The sequence below is a fragment of the Melospiza georgiana genome, chromosome 11, assembly GCF_028018845.1.
Source record: "Melospiza georgiana isolate bMelGeo1 chromosome 11, bMelGeo1.pri, whole genome shotgun sequence".
NCBI lineage: Eukaryota > Metazoa > Chordata > Aves > Passeriformes > Passerellidae > Melospiza > Melospiza georgiana.
Genome location: NC_080440.1, coordinates 17,009,316 through 17,031,077, shown reverse-complemented (window position 1 = coordinate 17,031,077; position 21,762 = coordinate 17,009,316). Strand labels below are relative to the sequence as shown.

At 51.2% G+C, this 21,762-nt stretch overlaps 1 protein-coding gene across 1 annotated transcript; it reads right to left on the bottom strand.

Moving 5' to 3' along the window:
• Window positions 1-536: 536 nt before the first annotated feature.
• On the bottom strand, window positions 537-21,718 carry TRAIP (TRAF interacting protein). Its single transcript, XM_058031705.1, has 15 exons — window positions 21,389-21,718; window positions 20,208-20,265; window positions 18,921-19,004; window positions 14,982-15,021; window positions 12,354-12,481; window positions 9,343-9,437; window positions 8,659-8,772; window positions 7,663-7,750; window positions 5,703-5,792; window positions 5,406-5,494; window positions 4,575-4,730; window positions 4,326-4,374; window positions 3,677-3,802; window positions 3,097-3,147; window positions 537-1,747 (listed from the first exon to the last, which is right to left on the bottom strand). The coding sequence occupies exons 1-15, from the start codon at window positions 21,484-21,486 to the stop codon at window positions 1,616-1,618; spliced, it is 1,398 nt and encodes a 465-aa protein (XP_057887688.1). The 5' UTR covers window positions 21,487-21,718; the 3' UTR covers window positions 537-1,615.
• Between the last annotated feature and the right edge of the window lie 44 nt (window positions 21,719-21,762).

Below are 21,762 nucleotides of genomic sequence, written 5' to 3'. Positions count from 1 at the left end.
TATGGGCAGACACCACACCTGCTCTCCAGCACCCCAGCATGCAAGCCCATGCTGCCTTCTTAAACGGGTCTTCCTGAACTGGAGAGATCCAGAGCAAGTCTCACATTTACAGGCATTTGACACCTACCTCGAAGGGACAAGGACAGCAGGCTCTCTGCAGACCCCCACCCAGGCTTCTCTGCAGAATTCACTTTGCTTGATTAAGTCCCCCCAAGTTTTTTTTTCCAGCCCTCTGAACCCTCTCTCCTGGCTCCTCCAAACTCTCCCCTCATTCCACTGAATTCCACAGCCTCAGGTGCTGCAGGTGAGACAGAGCTCATGCTCTGCAGGGCTGTGCCTTGTTCCCTTCCCTGAGGATGGGCATCACTGTCCCCTTGGCTTCACCCCACCCCTGTCCTTCCCTGCACAAGGGGCCTGCCACCCCAAAGGAACCTGAAGGGTTGAACACATCCATCACTCCAGCTCAGACCTCCACCCTGAGGTGCAAGAGGCTGGAAAATGGTCAGAAGCCAGTTGTGTTAACAAGTGTGCACAGTAATATATTTTATTCCCAAAAAACATGTTTTTAGCCAGACCAGTAATACAAATTTGGCCTGAAGCAGCTGGAAATAGGAAAGGTCAGATTTGTACAGGAGAGGGCTTTATGAGGTGCCTCACCACATCTGTTCCTTGCAGCTTGGACAGCCCTGCTTCAGGGGTGGACCTCCTGTTCCACGGCTCCAAGCTGAAGAACCCAGACACGTTCAGCCCCACCAGCCTCCCCCTCCCCTTCATCACTTCTCCAGGCCATTCCAAACCCTCTCATCACAAGGTAGAACAGTTACAAAATCATAAAAATACTCTCTTATTAAAACATAGAAATTAATAAACAAGTTTCACACCCACACATGCCAAGCACAAAGCTCACACCAGCACACCTTTCTCTGCTTCCATGTGCAGCAGGAATGCTCACCCCAATACTTTCCTTCCAGGTCAGTAGTTTCAGTGCCAAACCTGCAAGACCACTCTGGATTTCATGACCCAGAATAGGGCAACACAGCTCCCAAGGCTACCTGTGGATCTCCCCAGCCCCAACAGGCCTGTGGCTGAGGGAAGGTGTTTAATTTGATGATGAATATACAAACACTCGACAGCCACACAGGGTGCTCTACACACTTCTACCTCCAGTAAACTTTCTTGGAACTATTTACACCAGGCTGGTCCAGGTCCCTTCTCCCTGCTGCTCTCCAGACTGACATCCCAGACACCCTTCCTGCATCTCCTGCTTGTGGCTGCATCCAACAAGTGCAGTTCCACCTGGTGCCAGAGAGCCCAAAGCAGCAGCAACTGCAGAACTCTGAGGAGGCCAGAAGGCAAGAAAACCCTGTTAATTCTGCATGAAAAAATGGAGGAAGGAATGGTAAAATGAGGGTAACTCAGTCCAGGCATTAATTAGCCAGAGGCATGGCCTCCAGAGGCCTGCTGCAGGGGCAGGATTCTCCCCAGGGCAGCATCAGTGCTTTGTGAACAGTACCCCAGGCACTGGTGGCTGCACATTGCCTCGTGCCAGGCTCTGGGCAAGTGTGCTCTGCCCTGCAGCCTCTTCTCCAAGCCTCTCCCAGGAAGTCAGGAGCTCTCATAGCAGGAAAGTGTCCATTCTGGCCTGGCTGCTGCTGCTGCTGGAGGAAGGTGCAGGAGCTGCAGATGCTGGTCTGGAGACCTTCTTCTTGCTCCTAACCTGTAATGGACGGATTTCTGCCAGGTTTGTCTGGAGGTAAAACTGTCAAGGAAAGCCCAGATCGGTGCCCTGGGAGCACAAGTGATCCAACACCTGCTGCAGTCCAACCTGAACCACAGGCCTGGGACCCTGCCATGCACCTGCATCCCTGAGGACAGGATGGGCTTTGCTGCCTTCTCACAGGAGCAGAGCTCGGGCACACCCCTGTCCCACGTGCCAGGGAACATTTCCCAAACAGGGGCTTTAGACTGGGTATTAGGAAACATCTCTTCACTAAAGAGGTGGTCAAGCATTCCAACAGGCTGCCCAGGGAAGTGGTGGAAGTCCCTGGAAGCATTCAAAAAACATACATGTCACAGACACATTTTATAAAAAATCCTTTTGTTAGGATTTTTTTCTCCTGAGAGGCTGAGAGGCCTCAGGAACAAAATGTAAACAATGATTATCTGCTGCTGTGGAATGCAACAGGTACATCTATGATTGGTCTCATGTGGTTGTTTTTAATTAATGGCCAATCACAGTCATCTGGCTCAGACTGTCTGAGAGTCACAAGATTTTGTTATTCATTCCATTCTTTTTCCTATCCTTTCAAGCCTTCTGATGAAATCCTTTCTTCTATTCTTTTAGTATAGTTTTAATATAATATATATAATAAAATAATAAATCAGCCTTCTAAACAGAGTCAACATTCTCGTCTCTTCTCTCGTCCTGGGACCCCTGTGAACACCACCACACATGCAGACATGTTGGCTAGGGACATGGGTTAGTGGTGGGCTTGCTAATGCTGGGTTAATGGTTGGACTCTGATCTTAGAGCTCTTTTCCAACATTAATGATTTCACGATTCTATGCTATTCCCCTGCACATAAACCAGCATTTTAACAGCATATCTGTTTGAGTTGCAAGTCCTCCTGAGCCAGGACACTGTGCAGGTGAAGGCAGAGCAGCCAGAGCCTGCAGCCTCCCATGGCAGAGCAATCCCAAGGCAGGAAGAGCTCCACACCTGGGGATGAGCTCAGCCCAGCCACTCCTCACCACTGTGGAGCAGCAGCATCCCACAGAACGAAGGCTCCAGCTGCACAGGCAGGCAGGCACACAGCCAGAAGAGGCTGTGCTACACTGCTGCTGTTACATCTCAAGGGCACAGGCAGTCCCTGAAAATTGCACTGATTTCTAGCTAAGGCACTCCTCTGAACCAGCCACAAGTGCTCTCAGCAAGTTCAGGACCTTGATGCCTTTGCTGAGCTCAGATTTGTTCAGAGAGAGCTCGGATCATTCCTTGAGGATCCTAAGTCCATTTTTTGTTGAGACCAAAGAGAAGGATCAGAAATGAGGTGCCCACAGCATCAGTAGTGCCACACAAGCTGCAGGAAAGGATACTGGCTCTATGAACTTTGTCCTGCCTCCCATGCCATCGTAGCCCATCCTCACCTAGGAGAGAGAAACAAATGAGCCTGGAGCAGCACACAGAGCCTTGGCTACTTCTCCTCATGCTGGGTATGAGGAAGGGGGAGTCCTGCAGACCACAGCTGCTGGAGGGGGGTTAAAGCACTTGGAAACACTCAGTACTTGTGCTAGAGTCCTCACTTTTGGAAAAAAACAGATCCATGGGTATTAACAAAGTTTGGGAATATTGGGCATTTTCTCAGATAAGCAAACCAAGGCTTAGGATTTTGTCACTGGCATTGAGGAATGCAAGGAGAATACCCTAAGCTCCAAGGAGGTGGAGGAATAGGACACTGAGAGCCACTTAGTCTGCTGCCAGGAAAGGAATGAGCATCTGTCATCCCTGGAGCTCTGCAGGACTGGGAAGTAGCCAGGTTGTGCTCTGAGATTTATTTTCCACACACTGAATGTGGCAAGGTAAAAGCCTCATTCACTTCCTCTTTCAGGGTCAGTTCAGGACAGAGGTGGCAGTGCCAGCCCTGGGCACACTCACCAACTGGACAGTCATACTTACAGAGCCCGTGTTCCTGTGGGAACCCAGCACACCACCCGAAGATGGCTTCTTGGAGAGAAAAGAGTTCCTGATGAATGCTGGCAAGAGTCCTTTAAGAGCATCATCCTCCAGATCATCTGCCCCGTTCTGTCCCACAAAATAACAAGAAAAGCCCTTTAACCAGCACAATCTGCTGAATGGAATCCACATTCAGGCAGCACTGATAACACAGATAGCTATTCAAGGTAATAGTTACTGCCATATCGCATCAGGTTGAAAACCAGCAGCTCCCAACCTCCCACTGGGGCTTATGTGGAGCAGTGCCCAGGAGGCAGGACACTGCCACCAGCAAGCCTGGGCAAACAGGGCAAACCTCAGCTGACCCCACAGCCCCTGTGGTCAGCTCCAGTGGTGCTTGTGAAGCACATCTGGGGCAGAATCATCAGCAAGCAAGTGGGTCCCCACCCTCCCTTCTCCTGCCCAGCTCCAGGAGGCCTGAGGCAGCAACAGTGTTTCTAGGAGACCATCAAGGAAAACACTTTGAAGCATAGACTGGTTCTATAGATGGGCCAGTCTATGGCCACAAGGGAGAAAATAGATTCTTTATTCCAAGCTTATTAACAGCAGAATCAAAGAGGCGACACAGAAAAATCAAGATTAGTCCTTTTACCTCCACTGCTTCCTTCAGAACTTTCTTCGCCAGATTTACCACAGGAGGCCTGTAAGGAGCCCAAGGAGCAAATCAGCAGAGATTTATTGTTCAAATGGAGCTGGCAAGGACAGACAAGGCCAAGCAAATGACGACAAAGCTTGCAGCACGCCATCAGGCAGCTGGAGAGCTATCTGATCTCACACAGAAACTTCCAAAGCAGTGAGACTTTGATCTCCTTTAGAAGCAGAAAGAGGAGGGAAAACTCACGGCTTTTTATCCAGCTTCTGCCTTTTTGCAGGGCCAAGGGGAGTTGTGCAGGGCTGGTGTTCAGGGGTGGCCACGTCGAACGGGGCATCCAGATTGATCTCATCGCTGTGGGCCGGGCGGTGGAGCTTGGGATGCTGCAGCTCCATGGGAGCAGGGCTGCAAGGCAGGAAAAGCATCAGCCACTGAGCCACTGCCTGCACCCCACAACACTGAGTGCCCAGACAGCCCCATTCTGCTTGCACATGAAAGAAAGGACAATCTGAACCCCAGAGTTTAAATTCTAGGTCCCAAATTACTGCTCCCCCTCAAATGCTGAGTGCTGTGACACCAGCACCCAGAGGACAGGAACCACACTGACACACTGCTGCTCTGTGCACACAACCCAGCTGTCTCTACTGGGCTAATGGCACAGGCTCCTCAAGAAAGGCTGCATAAAACCAGATGTCATTTCTCAGGACAGATTCCTATGCCTAGCTGAGATCTTTGCTCACCATATACCAGTGCATGCTCATCACATGGCCGACTCTAAAGCCACAAGAACAGCAGTTTTAGGGGTGCTTCCCACGCAGGGCACAGTGACAAAGACTTTTTCACAACCCAGGCCATTCCTCCACCCTCTCTCTCCTGACCCAAACCCTCAGAGATTTTCTCCACATAAACCAAACATCATCTCGTCAGCCACAAGAAAAAGGATACAAGGAACAAAACCACCATAACTCTGCAACACCTGCCAGACTAGTACATCTCTGCTTTCTCAGTTAAACTGTCAACTCTGGCTTTGAACCTGCCCCCTACATGCCTGTACTGTGTGTGAGGATGCAGCTCACTAACCTTTCCAAGACTAGCCGACTGAGTGTTTCCCTGGTTACAGATGGGACCTTCAGAGTGTCCTGCAGGATGTCTATCTTCTTCTTCAAACTCTGGAGAGAAAATGGAAAGCAGCCAGTGAGATAAGGAAAAATTTAGCAGTAGATACTTTGCCCCTTTTCCATAAATCAACATCAGGTGGAGCTCAGAGGTAGGCTGGGAAATTTAGGCCCTGAGCAAAAGCCAGCATAACTCCTGGCTTTGCAGATGCAGACCAGTCTGCAGTAACTGGCAGCTGGCCATGAAGAAAGATATTCTCACCAAGATCTCCTTGTCTGCATTCTTCAGATCTTTCTGTGTGCTTTTTAACTCCTCCTTTGTTTTCTCCAACTCTGAAGTCGTTTTCTGCAACTAGAGAACACAGCAGAGTGTGGGTTACACTGATCTGGGTAGGGGGGACTGCAGAGCCCTGTGAGAGCAGTGTGCTCTGCAGCACATGCTGCTTCCCCTGTTTCAGGGCTCCATTTTCCTGTGTCAGTCTGACCAACCTCCCCTGTACCAGTGCAATCCAATCCCTACCCAATTCCACAAGCTGCCTGCAGAGGGATGTCCAGGGCTGCTTGCCCAGCATTTATGCCTCACAGCAAGAGTTTTTCACTGCTCTAACACTTGGTGGCTGCATTCTGAATTGCTGCAGGACTCTGGACACAGCTGAGCACAGGAATCACAAACCACAGGCTGGAGGATGGCTGTGCATCAGCAGTGCTGGCACATGGACAAGCCTGATTCAACAGGGAAGCATGCCAGCAGCAGGGGTCAGGAAGTGGCCTGCTACCACTTCAGACACTTCAGAGGGTCCAGGAGCCTGGGCCAGCTCACACTCTGTGGGTACAGTCAGCTCTCTGGCAGCCAAGCCTGAGCCCCTTGTGCACTGACTCGCATCCTCCTGACCCCACTGGCCACCACAGCTTGGGGCTGACTCAGCCAGGAGCAGCCCAATTCCAGCAGCAGAACCTTGTGGAGGGGTTAACTTCTCTGGGGAGCACAGCACAGCAATCTGAAAAACTCCTTCTCCATTTGAGGGGACAGCAGCTATGGCTGAGTAACAGAAGTAGGCCAAATCCACCCACAGCTTCTCACTTTGTTGGCTTAGGCACAGGGATGCCCCAGGGAACACCTGTGCCTTGGGGAGTGAGGCTACACACACACTTTTCACAGGGATGCACTCCCAGAACAAAGACAGTCCTGCCTGACCTGAGCTAACAGAGCTCAGCCATGCCTGGAGCAGGGGGAGCACAGCAGCAGAGGCAGGTCTGTCGCAGACATTTCTCCACAGAAATCCTTTCTTTCGGATTTCTGCGTCTTCTGGAGGCCAGAGGCTTCAGAAGACAAGGTAAACAATTATTATCAGCTGCTGGGGAATGCAACAGGGACACCTTGATTGGCTCATTTCCTATGTTTATAATTAAGGGCCAATCACCAGTGCAAGCTAGGGGACTGAGTCCTTGGCCACAACTTTGTTATAGATTCTTTCTTTCTATTCTTAGCCTAGCCTAGCTGCTCTGCAAACCTCTCTCTATATTCTATTAGTATAGTCATAATGTATTATATATAATATCTTAATAAATCAAACCTTCTGATCAAGATACAAGATTCATCATCTCTCTATCACCAGCTGCGACCCACTCAGGCGTGGTAATACAGGTCAGCATCCCCAGGCTCTGCACCAGCTCAGGAGCAGCCCAGGCAGGCTCTGTGCAGGGCCACCTGTGTGTCCTCACTGTGCTTTGGGAAGCTCTCCTGCCTGGGCACAGCACGATGTGGGAGCCCTGGCCCAGTTCACTTGGCTGAAGGCACAGGGCTGGGGGTGACTGGATGTGCCAAGCCAGGACTAAGCCCTGCTCAACTAATACTGGCTCCAAACCCCTTCCCACTTCCTATGGGCCCAGCTCTGCAGCAGGAGGAGCTGGCAGCTGAGTGCTCAGCAGAGTAGCCGGATGAAGGAATTACTACTTCCAGAACCCAGTGGGAGCAGTGGAGCACCTGTGTGCTGCTGCCTTCCAGCACAGGCTCCCTGCCAAACTCAGAGACTGCCCTCCTGACAACAGCCCCTGAGCTGTTTGCTCACCACATCACATCCTGACCCAGAAACCCAGCCTGGCCCTTCCACACACCTGTACCTATCAGTGTGGGAGGGGGTCACTGCAGAGGCCTTGGGCCTCAGTTATGGACAGGGATCTACAGACCAGATGTCACCCTGGCAACTCACACTCTCCTTTACCTTATTATTGACAGAAAACAGCTCCTTTTTCAGCTTCTCTGTCATCTCACCAGAGATCTTCCGAGCCTCCTTCAAATTCTCATATTCCCTACAAAGAGACCCAAAGAGTCACACTGTTTGTAAGGCAGCTGAGCCAGAATTTCTCAGAGACAAGCCAAGACCCTCAAATTGAAGCTCTGGACCTGCACAGCCACCAGAGAAAACCCAGGAGACACAATGCCCTTTAAGGAACAAAGAGGAGCGAGTGTACTAACACTGTCACACATTCCACTACACCATGGGGGAGAAAAAACCTGCATGGGGTACCCTGCCTGATTCCAGCAGCAAAATGGGAACCAGAGCCAGGGATGTTTTAGTTGCCAGTGAAAAAGACAGAAAACAGAGCACAGCCTCCATGCTGGCAGCAAACAGGGGACTTTGCTTTAAGTGACTTTTCAGAGACTTCCCACTACTGGCCATGCACATTCATTCCCAATTACACCACAGGGACACTTGCCTCATTACAGCTTTGTACCAAAGCTGCAGTTATTCAGCTGCTATCAGAACAGACACAAAAAAAGCTGTGTTTTTTTCCCCAGCAGGACCAGATGGATATCCAGGTAGGGGAGGGCAGCAGTGGAGGCTTGCTTTGCCAGAGGCCACAGCTGCACAGTGCAGTGCTGCAGAGGGCACAACCCAGAGCTCTGCATCCACTTGCTTTCCCCGGGGCATGAGAGGAAAGCAGAGGGAATAATCATCATCACTTCATAGGTGCACTGACAACTCTGGAGACAGTTCCCATGGTGACACACATGTCACTACAGTGACAAGAGGAACACTTCAGTGTGACAGGCTCCAAACTAGGTCCCCAGGATCTGTCAGTCAAAGCCCAGTGGAAGCCCTAAGAGGTGGTGAAAGCCCCACAGAGCCCATGTGCCTCTGGGTGCTCGGCAGAGGGTTCTCCCTGGGCACTCCCAGGACAACACCAGCCAGCTGTGCCAAGCCTGCAGCACCTACTTCTTGAGGGAGACACAGTAGATTGCAAGCTGCTCCACTGCTGCCTGCCCGACTCCCATGTCTCTGATCATCTCCTCCACTTCTGAGCGCTGACTCTGAAGCAACAGCTCGATCCTGCACAAAACAACACAAACAAAAACATACCCTCAGCTCATGAATCACAAACTGACCTGGGAAAGAGACAAAAGCCCTGCTTCCCCCTCAAGGGGCTGGTGTAGCCTGAGCTTCTCCTGCAGGCATTCTGGGTGTCATGGGAGAAGAGAGACAGCTGCCTCACCTCAAGCAGGGCTTTTCACTGGGGAAAAGCAGCACTGCTTGGACTAGAGAAGGGGCAGCTGCACACACATACTGCACATGGAACTGATGCCCAGCTCTTGGTCCCTATGGCTCACTGTGCTCCTGGGCTGGCATTCTGCCCCAGCATCCTCTGATAACAGAAATGGCACATAGCCATGCTCAGTGCACTAGAGACGAGGCCAGTACCCAGCCTTGCTGCTCTTTAATGAGAGCAGCTGTCTGCAAACAGCAGGGGCAGGAGGCATGCAAGGGCAGCTAAAAGCAGCCATTTCAAAGTTCAAGATGAGATGATCCAGCACATGGAGGTGGGTGCTGCAGCAGGACCCTGCTCCCCTCCCAGAAAGGGCAGAGGTGTGTGTGCAGCCCAGCCTGCACCCTGGACCTCACCTCTCCATGGTTCTCAGCTTGTTCCGCAGCCGGCGAGCCTCCTCCTTGGAACTTTTGTTATCCTCCTGCTGCTGCTCCAGGAATTTCATCTGCTTCTGCAGGGAAGCAAGCACACCCAGCCTGCTGTGAGGCTCCAGGGATTGTTGGAGAAACATCCTGGGTTATGTGCACTGCGGGCAGCTGGGAGCACACATCGGCTGAATGCTCTCACCACCTCAGCAGCCTGGGATTATGGAGAGTTGACTCCCTCCCACTGCACTCCCAGCTCTGCTCCCCATGAGCACAGCAGGGTCTCAGTGCTGATCACAAGGCAAGGCTGCAGCTGAACCCGTGTCACAGCCCCTCTCTGCTGCACAGTGCCCTGTATGCAGTGGTGACAATTTGTTTTTCAAAAGCAAAGGAGTCCACAGCAAGCAAATCTTGCTATTGCCTTTCCCTCCCTGCACAGCTGATTGCTTCAGCCTCCCAACTCTCCTTGCTATTAGCTGCTTAGAGCATAGATAGGAATGAAGGGGTCTCTTCTGGGACACCTCAGCCAAACCAGACTCCCCCCGGGCACTTCTCTCACCTGCTGCAAGTCTATTGCAGCCTATTGCTGTCACAGGCATATTTTATGAAAAATCCTTTTGCCAGGATCTTTTCTCCTGAGAAGCTTCAGCTTCTCCCTGTTTTGCTGCTTTGGAATGTGATCTGGAGAATTGTTTACCCAGCATGTGAAATTGTTTTTACTTGATGACCAACGACAGTCACCTGTGTCAAGGCTGTGAGCAGTCACAAGATTTTATTATCATTCCATTCCTTTCCTTTCAAGCCTTCTGATGAAATCCTTTCTTCTATTCTTTTAGTATAGCTTTAATATATAATTTTCTTTTAATATAATATATTATGAAATAATAAATCAGTCTTCTGAAACATGGAGTCAAGATTCTTATATCTTTCCTTGTCCTGGGAACCCTGCAAATACCACCACATATTGCCTCTCTAACAGTAACACAGAACCTCAGCTGAGATGGAAAAGCACACATCTGCAAGTGTGCCAGAGGATGGGAATAGCTGAATTAGCACCATTCTGAGGCATCTGTGCTGTCTAGGTTTGAGTGTGCCTGGGCACCTTGCACAGCAACTTTGAAAGGCTCTGGTTACAGCACAGGGCTGATTGCAGGGAAAGGCCTGGCAAAAGATCATTGCCTTGTAAAGCTCCTTCCCACTCCGGTTCAAGGATTTTATCTACTTCCTGCCACAGAAACCAAACAGCTGTGAAACCACTGGGAAGTTGAGAAGGGACAGTGTTGCAGGCTCATGTGTCACTCTTGTTTAACTGGAGCCTGTCTTTGGCTTTTCCCTAACCACAACTCTCAAAACCCAAGATCCTCACAGCAGCGTTCTGTGCCTGGTCAGGGCAGAGGCCCCAGCTTCAGCCAGCCTGAAACTGCAGCAAACTGGCAGTGCCAGCAGAAGACAGGCCCAGCTCACAGCCTCAGCCTGCGTCACAGCCAGTTAAGCCTGTATTTTCACTGCAGAAGTTCAGTGCTTTAATCTTTAATGATGCAGTTTAAGACAGTGCTTGGCATTCAGCTGGGAAACCCCACACAGCACAGAAAAGATACCTCCAGGTCCCTAATCCTTCTGCCCTGCCCAGCTTTCATTAAAGGGACTTAAGCATACAGAGAGGGTTTTGCAACAGGGAAGATAAGCACAGAGCCTCCTCCAGAGGTGTCAAGACAGGAATACCCAGCACTGAGATGCTGAGTTGAGCACAAGTACCAGCTTCCACTGTCACAGTTATTTCTGGAGTAGGGAGCATCAGAAGTAACCTGTCACTGACCTATCCAGGATCACACCAGCACCTATGGCATGGCCAAGATCCAGGCTGCCTTTACATGCAAGTAGATTGGATATAATCCCATGGCTGGGCAAAACCTGTTGTGCTGGCCCACAGTGAGGCCTGCCTGGCATTAATTCCTTACTCCTTCTGCCCCAGTATCAGGTAGATCCCCCAGATGCTTCCTCCCAAAGGAGCCCAGCTGCAGGAAGCATATAGCACAACAGCACCAGGACATGTCAACAAGCTCTCTCTGGGCCACTTGGCCTGGCAGATCAAGAAACAGGACACAGTTTAGGACACTGGGTCAGACAGCATGGGAAGTGCAGTAGACACTTATCCCACTTTCCCACTGCACTCACAACCTCACCTGCCTGCACCCCACCTTCCTGAGACAGGCACATCACCTTCACACAGCACAGAGTGCCAGCCCAGCATCAAGGCAAAGCTGCTCCAAGACATCCCAACAAAGCTGCTCCTGCTCTTGCCCTCTTCCTCTTGCTGTTTATGCATAGTACATGACTACACACTGAGTCACTGCACGCTGCAGCACAACAGGAATATTTGATCCCTGGACTTCACAACATTACTAACCTAACTGAGGCAAAGCCCTGGCAACAGAACAGAGACAGGAGAGTTAGCTGGATCAGATCCCACTCAGCTTAAGCCTGCAACTCCCCCTCCATATTTTTCAGTTTGATTTCTCCACCCGATCAAAGTAAGAAACTAATTTTCCTTGAATCCCACTTGGCCTAAACCCATTTCAGAAGAACATGCTACCTCAGGGAACCACTGTTTCAGCAACGGGGTGCTGGGGCTAGTTCCCACACTAGATTCCTGCTACTACCTTTATGACCAGCACTGCCACTTCATTAGTGAGGCTCAGCCACATTCCTCAGGCTGGGCTGGCATTTCTCCCTCACCAGGGATACCACTGCCTTGAGCTCCTGTACACAAACCACAGGCCTGTAGGCATTTTATGCCTCTGAATCACCTCAGGCAGAACACAAACAGGACCTCAAGTCCAGCAAAAGCACTTGCTTCAATTAATCAAACCAAAATGAAAATCCAGGTACCAGACCCAAAATCCCACCAGCACAATCTCTTTATTAGCAGGATCTGCTGAGATCTTCAACAGAACTAACACTGACTGCATGATGGCTAGCCCTGCTGGGGACAGGAAAGGTACCTTGAGAGAGGAGCACAGCATCTCTGTCTCTCCCAGCATCTTCTGGAGCGACTCTATCGTGGCATTGCGCACATCCAGAGTGTCCCTCAGCCCGTCCACAACAGCCTGGCATTCCCGCTTTTCTTTCTCTGCAAAGGAAGAAACAGAAAGGTCATGGCCTGGTAACCCAGACTCCAGTTGCAGCACAGCAGCAGCAGCACACAGACTGCTGGCAGGCTCAGCTCCAGGCTGCCAGGATTCGGCCATTCTTGGAGAGAGCCATTTCTCTAAGTGGCGTCTGCACCAGGGTCTGTACTGAGCAATTGCTTCTCTCAGTGCCAGCAGGCTTCAAGATTTTTTTACTAAAGATAAAAAATTCCCTTTAATAGCTTTCCAGTGCCAGCCCTGCTAGCATTAAGATGATGTATCTTAACTCTTGCGTTTTCTCAAAGCCAGGCTTGCACAAGGAAATAATTCCTCTCGAGTTACACCAAGCTGTCATACAGCTGGAGAAGAGAGCTTTGTATCCATCCTCTCCACATGGAATCTTACATGTCAGGAACCCCTTTGGGGGCCACTGAGCAGCTGTATGCAGGGGTCTACCAAGCTGCTGCACGTGCCCTCACTAACCACAGCACCTACATCAAAGGGCAGCACCCTGGGGGCACTGCAGAACATGACAGCTTAGGTAGATTCCCCAAGTGCCCACTTTTTGCAGGTCACAAAACCTTTGCATCCTGCTGTCCCTCCCTCTAGCAATTCCAGGAGCAAAGCACATGCCTCTGACCACCAGATTTCAATTTGTTTTGTGGAGACAAAGGAAGGACAGGTCAGAAAGTAACAATCACTACCAGGAGCTGCCAGACCAAGCAGGGAACAGCCAGCATCGTTGAGAAGCTCAAAGCAGTTGGGTAATGAGGGAAAGCAGGAACTCCTCCACCTAACCCTGCTGAGGGCAGGGTAAAACCTTCAGCTCACCATCTTCAGAGCCTTTGCTAAAATTGCCTGTGGCTCCAGCCTGGCAATAGTAGAGAGCCAAAGAGTGCTTTTCCAAAAAGCTTGTTCTCCTTGCAAGCCATCCAGTTTCAAATTCTGCCTGCACATCCTGCGGAAGCGGGACCTGCAGTGAAGCTGCACTGTTCCATCAGGGAGTAAAAGAGCCATGTGGGACCGAGGAACCAGAGAGGAATGTGTTCCAGCAGAAGCGTGCGGGTGGCTTTTCCACTGATCTGAATAACCCTTCCCCACCAGAGGCAGTGCCTGGAGATGCTACCTTGCATTTGCAGGGACTCCACACCCACTGGAAGAGTTAGGGCTTCCCCCTCCTCCGTTCCCAGCTGCCCAGAGGCAGATGGCAGGAATCAAACCCCTCCGTGCTGCAGGAATGAGTTTTCAGCTCATTCAGAGTGCCTCCCACAGAGCCTGCTCGGAGCTCGGCACCTCTCGAGCCATTTGCAGGCTGATCAGAGCCTGGCAGCTCCACAGCTCCTCTGCAGCACACAGAGCAGAGCACAGCTTCACATGGAGAACTTATACACAGGAACCAGCAGAGAGCAGAGTACCCACAGCAAAGGAGGCAGGAGGTGGGAAGGAGCTTCACATTTTCCAGTATGAAAAGAGAATGGGACAGGGAATGTCAAATCCAACCTCTACTCACCAGAAGCCGAGAAGATTAGCAGGCCTTCAAGCAGTTTTTCTTGGATAATATCCTAGCAAGAATCCCAGCCACCTTCCCCAGAAGATCTGGCTCTCTACCAAGTCACTAAACTCAACCAAGCTGGCAGGAGAACAGGCCTCAGAATAGAGACGTGCAGACCATCCAATTCTACTCTCAGGCTAAGGACCGAATCCTCAATCTACTGGCTATTCATGTCTGTCTCGTGCATGCAGGGAACGCAGAGGAAAGACAACTCTTGGGGCGTGGGTGAGCCCCCAGCATTCTTTAAACATTTTTTTACCCTTCTGCTAGCATGTTTTAGGATTTCTGTCACTTAGACTGACATTTTCCTTTTGCTGCTCATGACTCATGTTCTGATGACAGGCTGCCTACAGACGATGCTTAAAACCCATCGACAAGTCTCCAGGGCTTTTGCTTTTCCTGCCTCCCTCAAACATCCTCTAAAATTAAAGATGGGAAGATGGAAGTGCGTGCGCACCGAACTCCGTCTGCTCTTCTTGCGACACATGTGGCACTGCAACAGCCAAACAAATCCAATGCTGCTTTTGGACACCACTTTCACCCTCTCATCTGTTGGAGGGAATGAGCCTTTGCCATATGCAGCTGTGAGTTTCCCAGCAAGCAAACCAAGCCTGCTTTAGACAGAGCTTTGCTGCAATTCTCTAAGCTTGTGATTAGGAAGGGGGCAAAAAAATTGCATCTACCTGTCTAAACTTGCAGTGAACTCCTGAGTTACAGCAGAGCTGGGCCAGGCTGTGGACTCGGGCTCTGTCATATAAGCTGTGCATCACTGTAGGTGTTCTCGCCTCAGAAAAAGCTCCCAAGAAATTGCTCTAGTGAAACAGTTTGCAGCCTGAAGCATGCCCTCAGCTTCAGAGAGGGGTGGCCTCTGCACAGGGGCTCCTCAGACCTGGCCAAGCCACCTGGCACAGGTAGAGCCCAGGAGCTGCTGATCCCCTGCAGGAACTCACCTTTCAAGGACAGCTGGGCCTTCACCTTGTCCAGTTCATTCTGAAACACAACACAGAAAACCCCATTAGGAAACATCCTCCAGAGATGCTTTCACCAGATCTTAAAAAGACCCAAGAGGTTTCTCAGCAGGACTTTTGGACCAGGCAGGTACTGAAGAGGGGATATAGAAACAACAAGCACAGAGTTACAAGCCTGGATATCACAGGGAACGGAAAGAGCACCTCCAACTGGCATTCTTCAGGGGGAGAAGAGAGGATCGCAGCTTCATCTTAGCCTTGTCAACCTTGTGTTTCTCACACTGTCAGTCATCCTGTTTTAGCTGAATAATTTTGGAAGGCTCTCAGGGAAACACAGGAAGTCAGGCAAGAACAATTTTTATAATGTTTTACCTAAACAAGGCAATAAGGGAGGAATGTTGCCAGACTAACTGGATTACTGAGAGTTCTTTAAACTGAAGTGAACTTTAATCAGATGGAGGTGGGAGACAGGAGAGCACAGCCAGACACCTGAAAAGGTAACCAAGCATGCACTCAAACATGCTGACAGACACTGAAGTCACTGCAGTTCAGGATGCTGATATGAGCTAACAGCTCAATCGAAAGGCTGGAAACAGATCACTGAGAAACCAATCCATAACACACCAGCTGAGACTGCATAAAATCTCCTGGGTACCACAAGGGTCTGAGGAACATCAACTATTTCTAACGCCTTCATCAAGGATCAGAAAGAGGCAGCAGATGCCCTGTAGTTTAAATTAGAGAAAATGAAGAGATATAATTTAACACTGGCAAATAGCCAAAGGAAATGTAGAGAGGTTAAAAAGAGAGGCTATTTATATCTATATATATATATATTTAAAAGAAAAACCAAAGAGATAAATATATGCAGGAAAGAGTCAAAGGAAGATGACTTAAAAATCTGTGTTAGAGAACTGCAGAGGAAAGCACATAACAAGTCAGGCAGGAACTGCAGTGGAATAAAACCACAATAAAATGCCAACACAGGCACACAGATCTGTGCAGCCCGGAATGCTACATGCAAATCTGAGCCGAGAATAGCACCAGCAGTGACCACGGCTCTGACAGGACTGGAGCTAGGGCTCTGCTAGTGACAACAAAGGCAGCAAAGAGAATGAGGGATGTAAAGCCTGGAAAGCAGAAGGGACTAAATGCAAAGCCTAGCAGAGCTGACTGGGACTTGCCCCAAGGGGCACAACTGCTGGAGGGCTAATGTGGAATTAACTCTGCTGCAGGAACTATTCTGAAGTAGCTTCCTCAGTGTCCTATTCAGGAACGATTAGTGGGCTCACAAGATGTGCTAATTTTCATGATAGCAAAGAAACCCTGGGCTACTTCAGGCAGCTATGTAACATTACCTCATTCATCAACTTAATCTGAAATCCCTCATCCTCCACCACAGCTCCTAAAAGCCGCTCCCAATTTTCTCTCCTCTGAGAGCAGCTCTCCTCTCCCTGCCAGACTGAGTAACAAGACCACATTTTCTCAAGATCAAACGAATATATCCTGACCACAAACAGACAGCTGTCCTCCAAGGCTTCTACCTTCCCCAGCAGGTTTACAGGCAGGAATCCTCCCCCCACCTCCTCTTCACCAAGCTGAAATCTCATTTGGAAGAATTCTGCAGTCCCTAGATCATAAGCAGCTCTTGACAGACTCACTGAGGTGTTACACTCCAAAACTCACCCTTTTCCTGCTCTGGGAACAGCCACATGGAGACTGTTCTGCTCACAAGGACCATCTTTAAATTCAGTAGAGGCTAAAGCCAGGTTCAGTAATGAAAGAAATGCCTGGACACTTGGTCTGTGCTCCACAGCTACTCCAGGGATCCAGGTTCCCCCTGGTGTTTCTATTGAAGTTTTAGCCTGGGGGTGGAGGAAAGCAAAACAGCCCCAGCACTCCTGTGACTGTAAACATTTCTGAGTAACAGCAACAGTGAGAAACAGAAACAAAGACAATTACCAAAGATAATTGGGCTAATTCTGCAACAACAGGAAGGGGTTTCAGATCATGAGGGAGCTCTTCCAAACACTTCACTGGGTGCCAAAGACTGGAGCTCCGAAGAGAATCCCAAGCTTGTCACCCCAAGATGACAAACAGGCCACAGCTACACACTTTGCTCTCTAGCACATCCTTTTCAAGGCAGGAGGCCAAATGCTCATTCCAAGACAGCTGTGGGCTGCACAGATACAGCTCCAGTTGATTACACAGATGATCACTCTATGCCCAAGCTCTTGGAGGGCCAGGCAGTGGTTCATCACCAACCCTGGATTTTTCTTGTTTTTTTTTCTTTCTCAGGTGAAATTGCTTCTGGCTGAGGATACCAGAGAGGTTCTTATCTCATCCTCTGAAGAGCCCAGGCTTAGCCCACCATGTGTTCACTTTGAATTGGTGCCTGGCCAGAATCAGACACTCCATCACAGGCAGATCTCACATCTAGGTGGACATTAGTCCCTCACCCATTGTGAACAAGGCATCCGTGTTCTTAAGGTACCCCACATCTCCAGAAATGAGGCAGCACACCACAAGAGACTGGCTGCAGCAGCCTGTACAGTGCACACAGCAGTGAATACCCACACAGGCTAATGATGCTGATTTACCCAGAAAAGTATTTGGTTCTTTCTGTTGGTGACCTCAGAGCCCTCATTAAGCAGGCTGTACACTGAGGCTAGATGTTGCTCTGACACATACACACAAGATTTACAGGAGCAGGAGGAGTTACCATTAAGCTTGTTGTGCAGGAGCAGTCCTGCCCTTGAGCAAGGGAGCAGTTCTGCACAGCCTGCCTGGAGCAGAAGGCTGGGGGAACCCATTTTAGATCCTGGGGTGGGGGTGAGAGAGAACAGGAAGATTTTCTAGGGCGATTCTCTCCAGACAACCCATTCCAAGTCACCCATCTCATTACCCCCGTGGGAGCAGATCTCAATCCATACAAAAGGAAACATGAATCTGCTGTGAGGGCACACAGCTCCAGGGCCCAGAGATGCTCCTCCCCTCCTCTGCACACTTCAGTCTTCAGATTTCTTACTGGTGATCTTGGAGAAAGACACTGCTACTGACATTCTAGTCTGGCTGGCTTTATTTTAAAGACATACAAAGTACATATAGAATTGTCATGGCAACTGCTAATTATGGTAATTGCTGCACATGCTGCTTCTAAACACAAGAGGGTACAAGCATCCCGTTATACCAAGGTCAACCGGCCACCCTTTTTTTGGAACAGATAATTCCAAGACAGAAGGAGCCCTGTTTCATCCACACTGCACAAAGGAGAACATGGATCAGCCACTCTGTGTTTATCCCTGCTCACACCCAACTCTCTGCACCCAAAGGTGGCACTTGGAGCACACCACCAGCATCCCAGCTCCAGCCAGGATCCCACCAGGACCCAGCTTCCATGTTGTTCACTGCTACTGGTGTGGCTTCAGGCAGTTCCTTTCCTCATCTCTCTTGGGGAATCACCCAGCCCCAATCCTTCAGTCTGCACAACCTCCCTGCACAGAAGGTTCCTCCAATGGCCCCTTCTTTCCAGAGGGGTTAGCAGGGCTCACACACAGCCACGCCACAGATAGCAGCAGCAATTCACTGCATCTGGGATTTCCCTTCTCCTGCCCTTGGGAACAGCTCTGTACCCTCATTCCCAACGGAGAAACAGCAGCCTGATGAGATGGTGTTTCAGGAGGTTTCCAGGTAAAGTGAGAAGCAGAAGGAAGAGCAGGAAGAAGAGGAGGCTCCTTGAGTCACCACATGGGATTTGGTCAGAGGGAATGCTAAAGAAGAGACTGAAATGCTTCAGGTCAGACACGTGAGCACAGCAAGCTCCAGCTGGGGAAGCACCTGCTGGCAGAGGACCAGCAGGCCAGGCCATCCTCCCAGGAGGCTGAAGCATCACATGGGGAAAGAACTCCCCCATCAAGTTACCTGCAAGGTCTCAGCATCCGGTGCTGCTTGCTCGTCCAGGGTAACATCAAAAAACAGCTTACTGATGATGTGTCTTTTGCTGACCTAAACACAGGAGACAGAAGAGTTTGATGGGCACAAATATGGAAACAACAGATATGGAAGACAGATGGAGGGGGAGAAGGTACTGTCTTGTGACAAGGCCATGAAAGGCAAATCAGATCACGTGTTTGACACCATTAGTGCTGATGCTCTGCTTTGGCTCAACAGCACAGCAGCAGACCCCCCACTCAGTTTCTGGCAGTGTGACTCCAGCCAAGCTCCTGAGCTGCAGCAGAGAGACTCAGACATTTCTGAATCGAGCGCAGTCTGTTCTCTGGCAGCTCAGCCCAAAGCAGCTGATGCTGAGCTAACATGATGCCAAATCCTAAGACAGAAGTACGTGCTGCTTTCTGCAGGCAGAAGGTGCTGTAATTGAATTTGATAGCTCTCCACACCTCCCCCATGCAGTTACAGCTTTGTGTTTTAAGTATTATATACAGTCATGACACCAGCTAATTGCATGGTTACTGCCACATAAGATGTTATTTCGCGATAACTCCATGGTAACCCAGAGATGTAAGAGGCAGAGAAGAACAGAGGGAATCAACAAGTCAGGGAAGGAACAAGGGCCAAGACCTTGAGAGGAGGAAAGAAGCACGAACACAGAATAAGCCCAAGCAGCAGCTGGCTAAAAATTTTCATCTGAGAGCGAGGAAACATCTCCTGCAGCCACCACGTGCCAAGACCCGCTGGTGGCATGAAGGCTGGTGACACAAGGGACTTCAAAGACGTTCAGGTCTCAGTTAAGCCAATGGAAATGCAAGGCTCAGCCTCCTGTCTCAGAAGCAGAGCACACCCTTCCTTCTCTCCCCAGCCACTGCTTTCTCAAGGGAGGGTTGAGTACTGCCCAGCCAGGAGGGGCTGTAAGGCCCACGTGCAGCAGAGTGGGCTGTTCACCTGACAGCAATGGGCTGGGCACACCACAAACACCACTCAGGTGCCCCAACAAGCCCTTGCAGCCCGTCCTACCATGGCAATACTTACCCAGCCTAAGGAAAAGCTGTGAAAACCCATAGCCCCTTTAGAAAGGAGCTGCAGGGCAGCCTCAGCCCACTGCAACCCAAAGGGCTGTGGAGGGGAGTTCCTCTCCTCTAGGAAGTCCCAAGTGACAGAAAGTCCCTCTGCTTTTTACCACGAGCCTGTTTGTGGCATCACCCCAGCCCACGGCTCCCTGGTGCCACAGGTGTGCACGGGGGATGGCTTTACCTGGTTCCTGCACTGCGGGCATGTCCGGCTCGGGGCAGTGTCAAACCATTGGAACAGGCTGAGAAAGACAAGGAAAACACAGTAAATCCTTACAGCCCTGGGGCACTGCTTCCAGGGGCCATGCCCCAGCTCCCCAGGAGACAGCAGGATGTGACTCCTCATCATAAAGCAGAACTGCACACCTTCAGTCCAGCACTGCGGCCGGCAGGAGCTCCGTGCTCCACACGCATGCTCCATCTGCATCTCCAAGACAATTCCGGGCTGGATTTAGCATGTGAGCTTATCTTTAACAGGGCAGAGCTTCTGCAGAGCTCAGATCTCTCTGGGAGACAGGCACTGAGGAGCCACAGCTTCGCAGGAGCGAGTGGATGCACACGGGAGCTGCTCTACCAGGCTGCGACAGCCAGCTCCAGCGCCAGGGGTGCCACTGAGCTCGGATCTCTGAGCCAGGGGGGCCGGGCTGGGCTCTGCTCTGCCGTGGTGAACCCAAACCTGCCGGGCTCCCCAGGACAGCTCCTAATGCATTCTGCAACCAAGCCAGCACATCACACTGGATGTTTATTTTGGGAGCAGGTAATGATTTGGAGCTGGCAGGTTCCCTTTGGAAGCTCTCCCTGCTCGGCTGGCTGCTGGCAGAGAGCAGGCCCGAGCAGCGCTGCTGAGTGAGAAGTGACAATCACACCCGTGCTCCTCTCCAAGCTCGTTAGCCAGGAAAGCAAATGCCCACCCTCTCCCCACACAAAGTTTATTTCCTGAGAAGAACCATTTCCTTTCAACAGAGTCCTAGAAAAACACGGAATTACCAGGGCACCTTCACCATAATCCAACATCACTCCCTCCAAACACCCTGTGACAGTGGCTCTTCCGGAGCAGGGAGCCTGCAGGCAGCACAGCGACAGAAGCACAGAATCAATTAGGTCGGAAAAGATCCGAGCTCATCGAGTCCAGCCTATGGCCGATCAGCGCCGTGCCAAGTGCCACATCCAGCCTTTCCTTAAGGACCTGCAGGGACGGCGACTCCACCACCGCCGGGGACAGCCCGTTCACACGGGTGATCAGCACAGCACAGCCGCGCACAGCTCCGTGAGCTCCTCCGAGCCCTCGCCGGGGCCACACAAGGTGCCCGTGGCTGATACCCACGGCCCGGCCCGGCCCGAGCCCCCGCCCGCCCCGGCGCTCACCAGGCCTGGTGGAAGGTGTGCCCGCACGGCACGGCCGCCACGTCCCGCTCGTTGTCGAAGAAGTCGGAGCAGATGGTGCAGTGTGCGCGGATGGGCATGGCGGGGCCGGCGCGGTGACCGGGGACGCTCCTGAGGGTGGCGGCGCCGGGGCTGGAGCGGCCGCGCGGCCCTGCGCGGTTTAAACGCGACCGCGAGCGCGCCGCTTCCGGCCCGTCCCGGAAGTGACCTCAGGGGATCCCGGGCCGGGGCCAAGGCTGGGGCTGCGTTGGGTGGGCGTGGTCTATAGGCGTGTCCGGTGGGCGGGCCCTGTGTGAGTGGGCGTGGCTCGGCCCGTGCCCCACCCGCCCGGCCCGTGCCCCGCGGTGACACCCGGG

What these genes read in the sequence shown, in the direction of transcription:
- TRAIP (XM_058031705.1), bottom strand. Translation starts at nt 21,486, where the DNA reads ATGCCCATCCGCGCACACTGCACCATCTGCTCCGACTTCTTCGACAAC. An exon ending in GGCCCAGCTGTCCTTGAAAG is followed by an intron (nt 12,482 to 14,981) that starts GTGAGTTCCTGC and finishes CTTCCTTTGCAG; the next exon opens with AGAAAGAAAAGCGGGAATGC. An exon ending in AGTCGGCTAGTCTTGGAAAG is followed by an intron (nt 4,731 to 5,405) that starts GTTAGTGAGCTG and finishes CCTGCCTTGCAG; the next exon opens with CCCTGCTCCCATGGAGCTGC.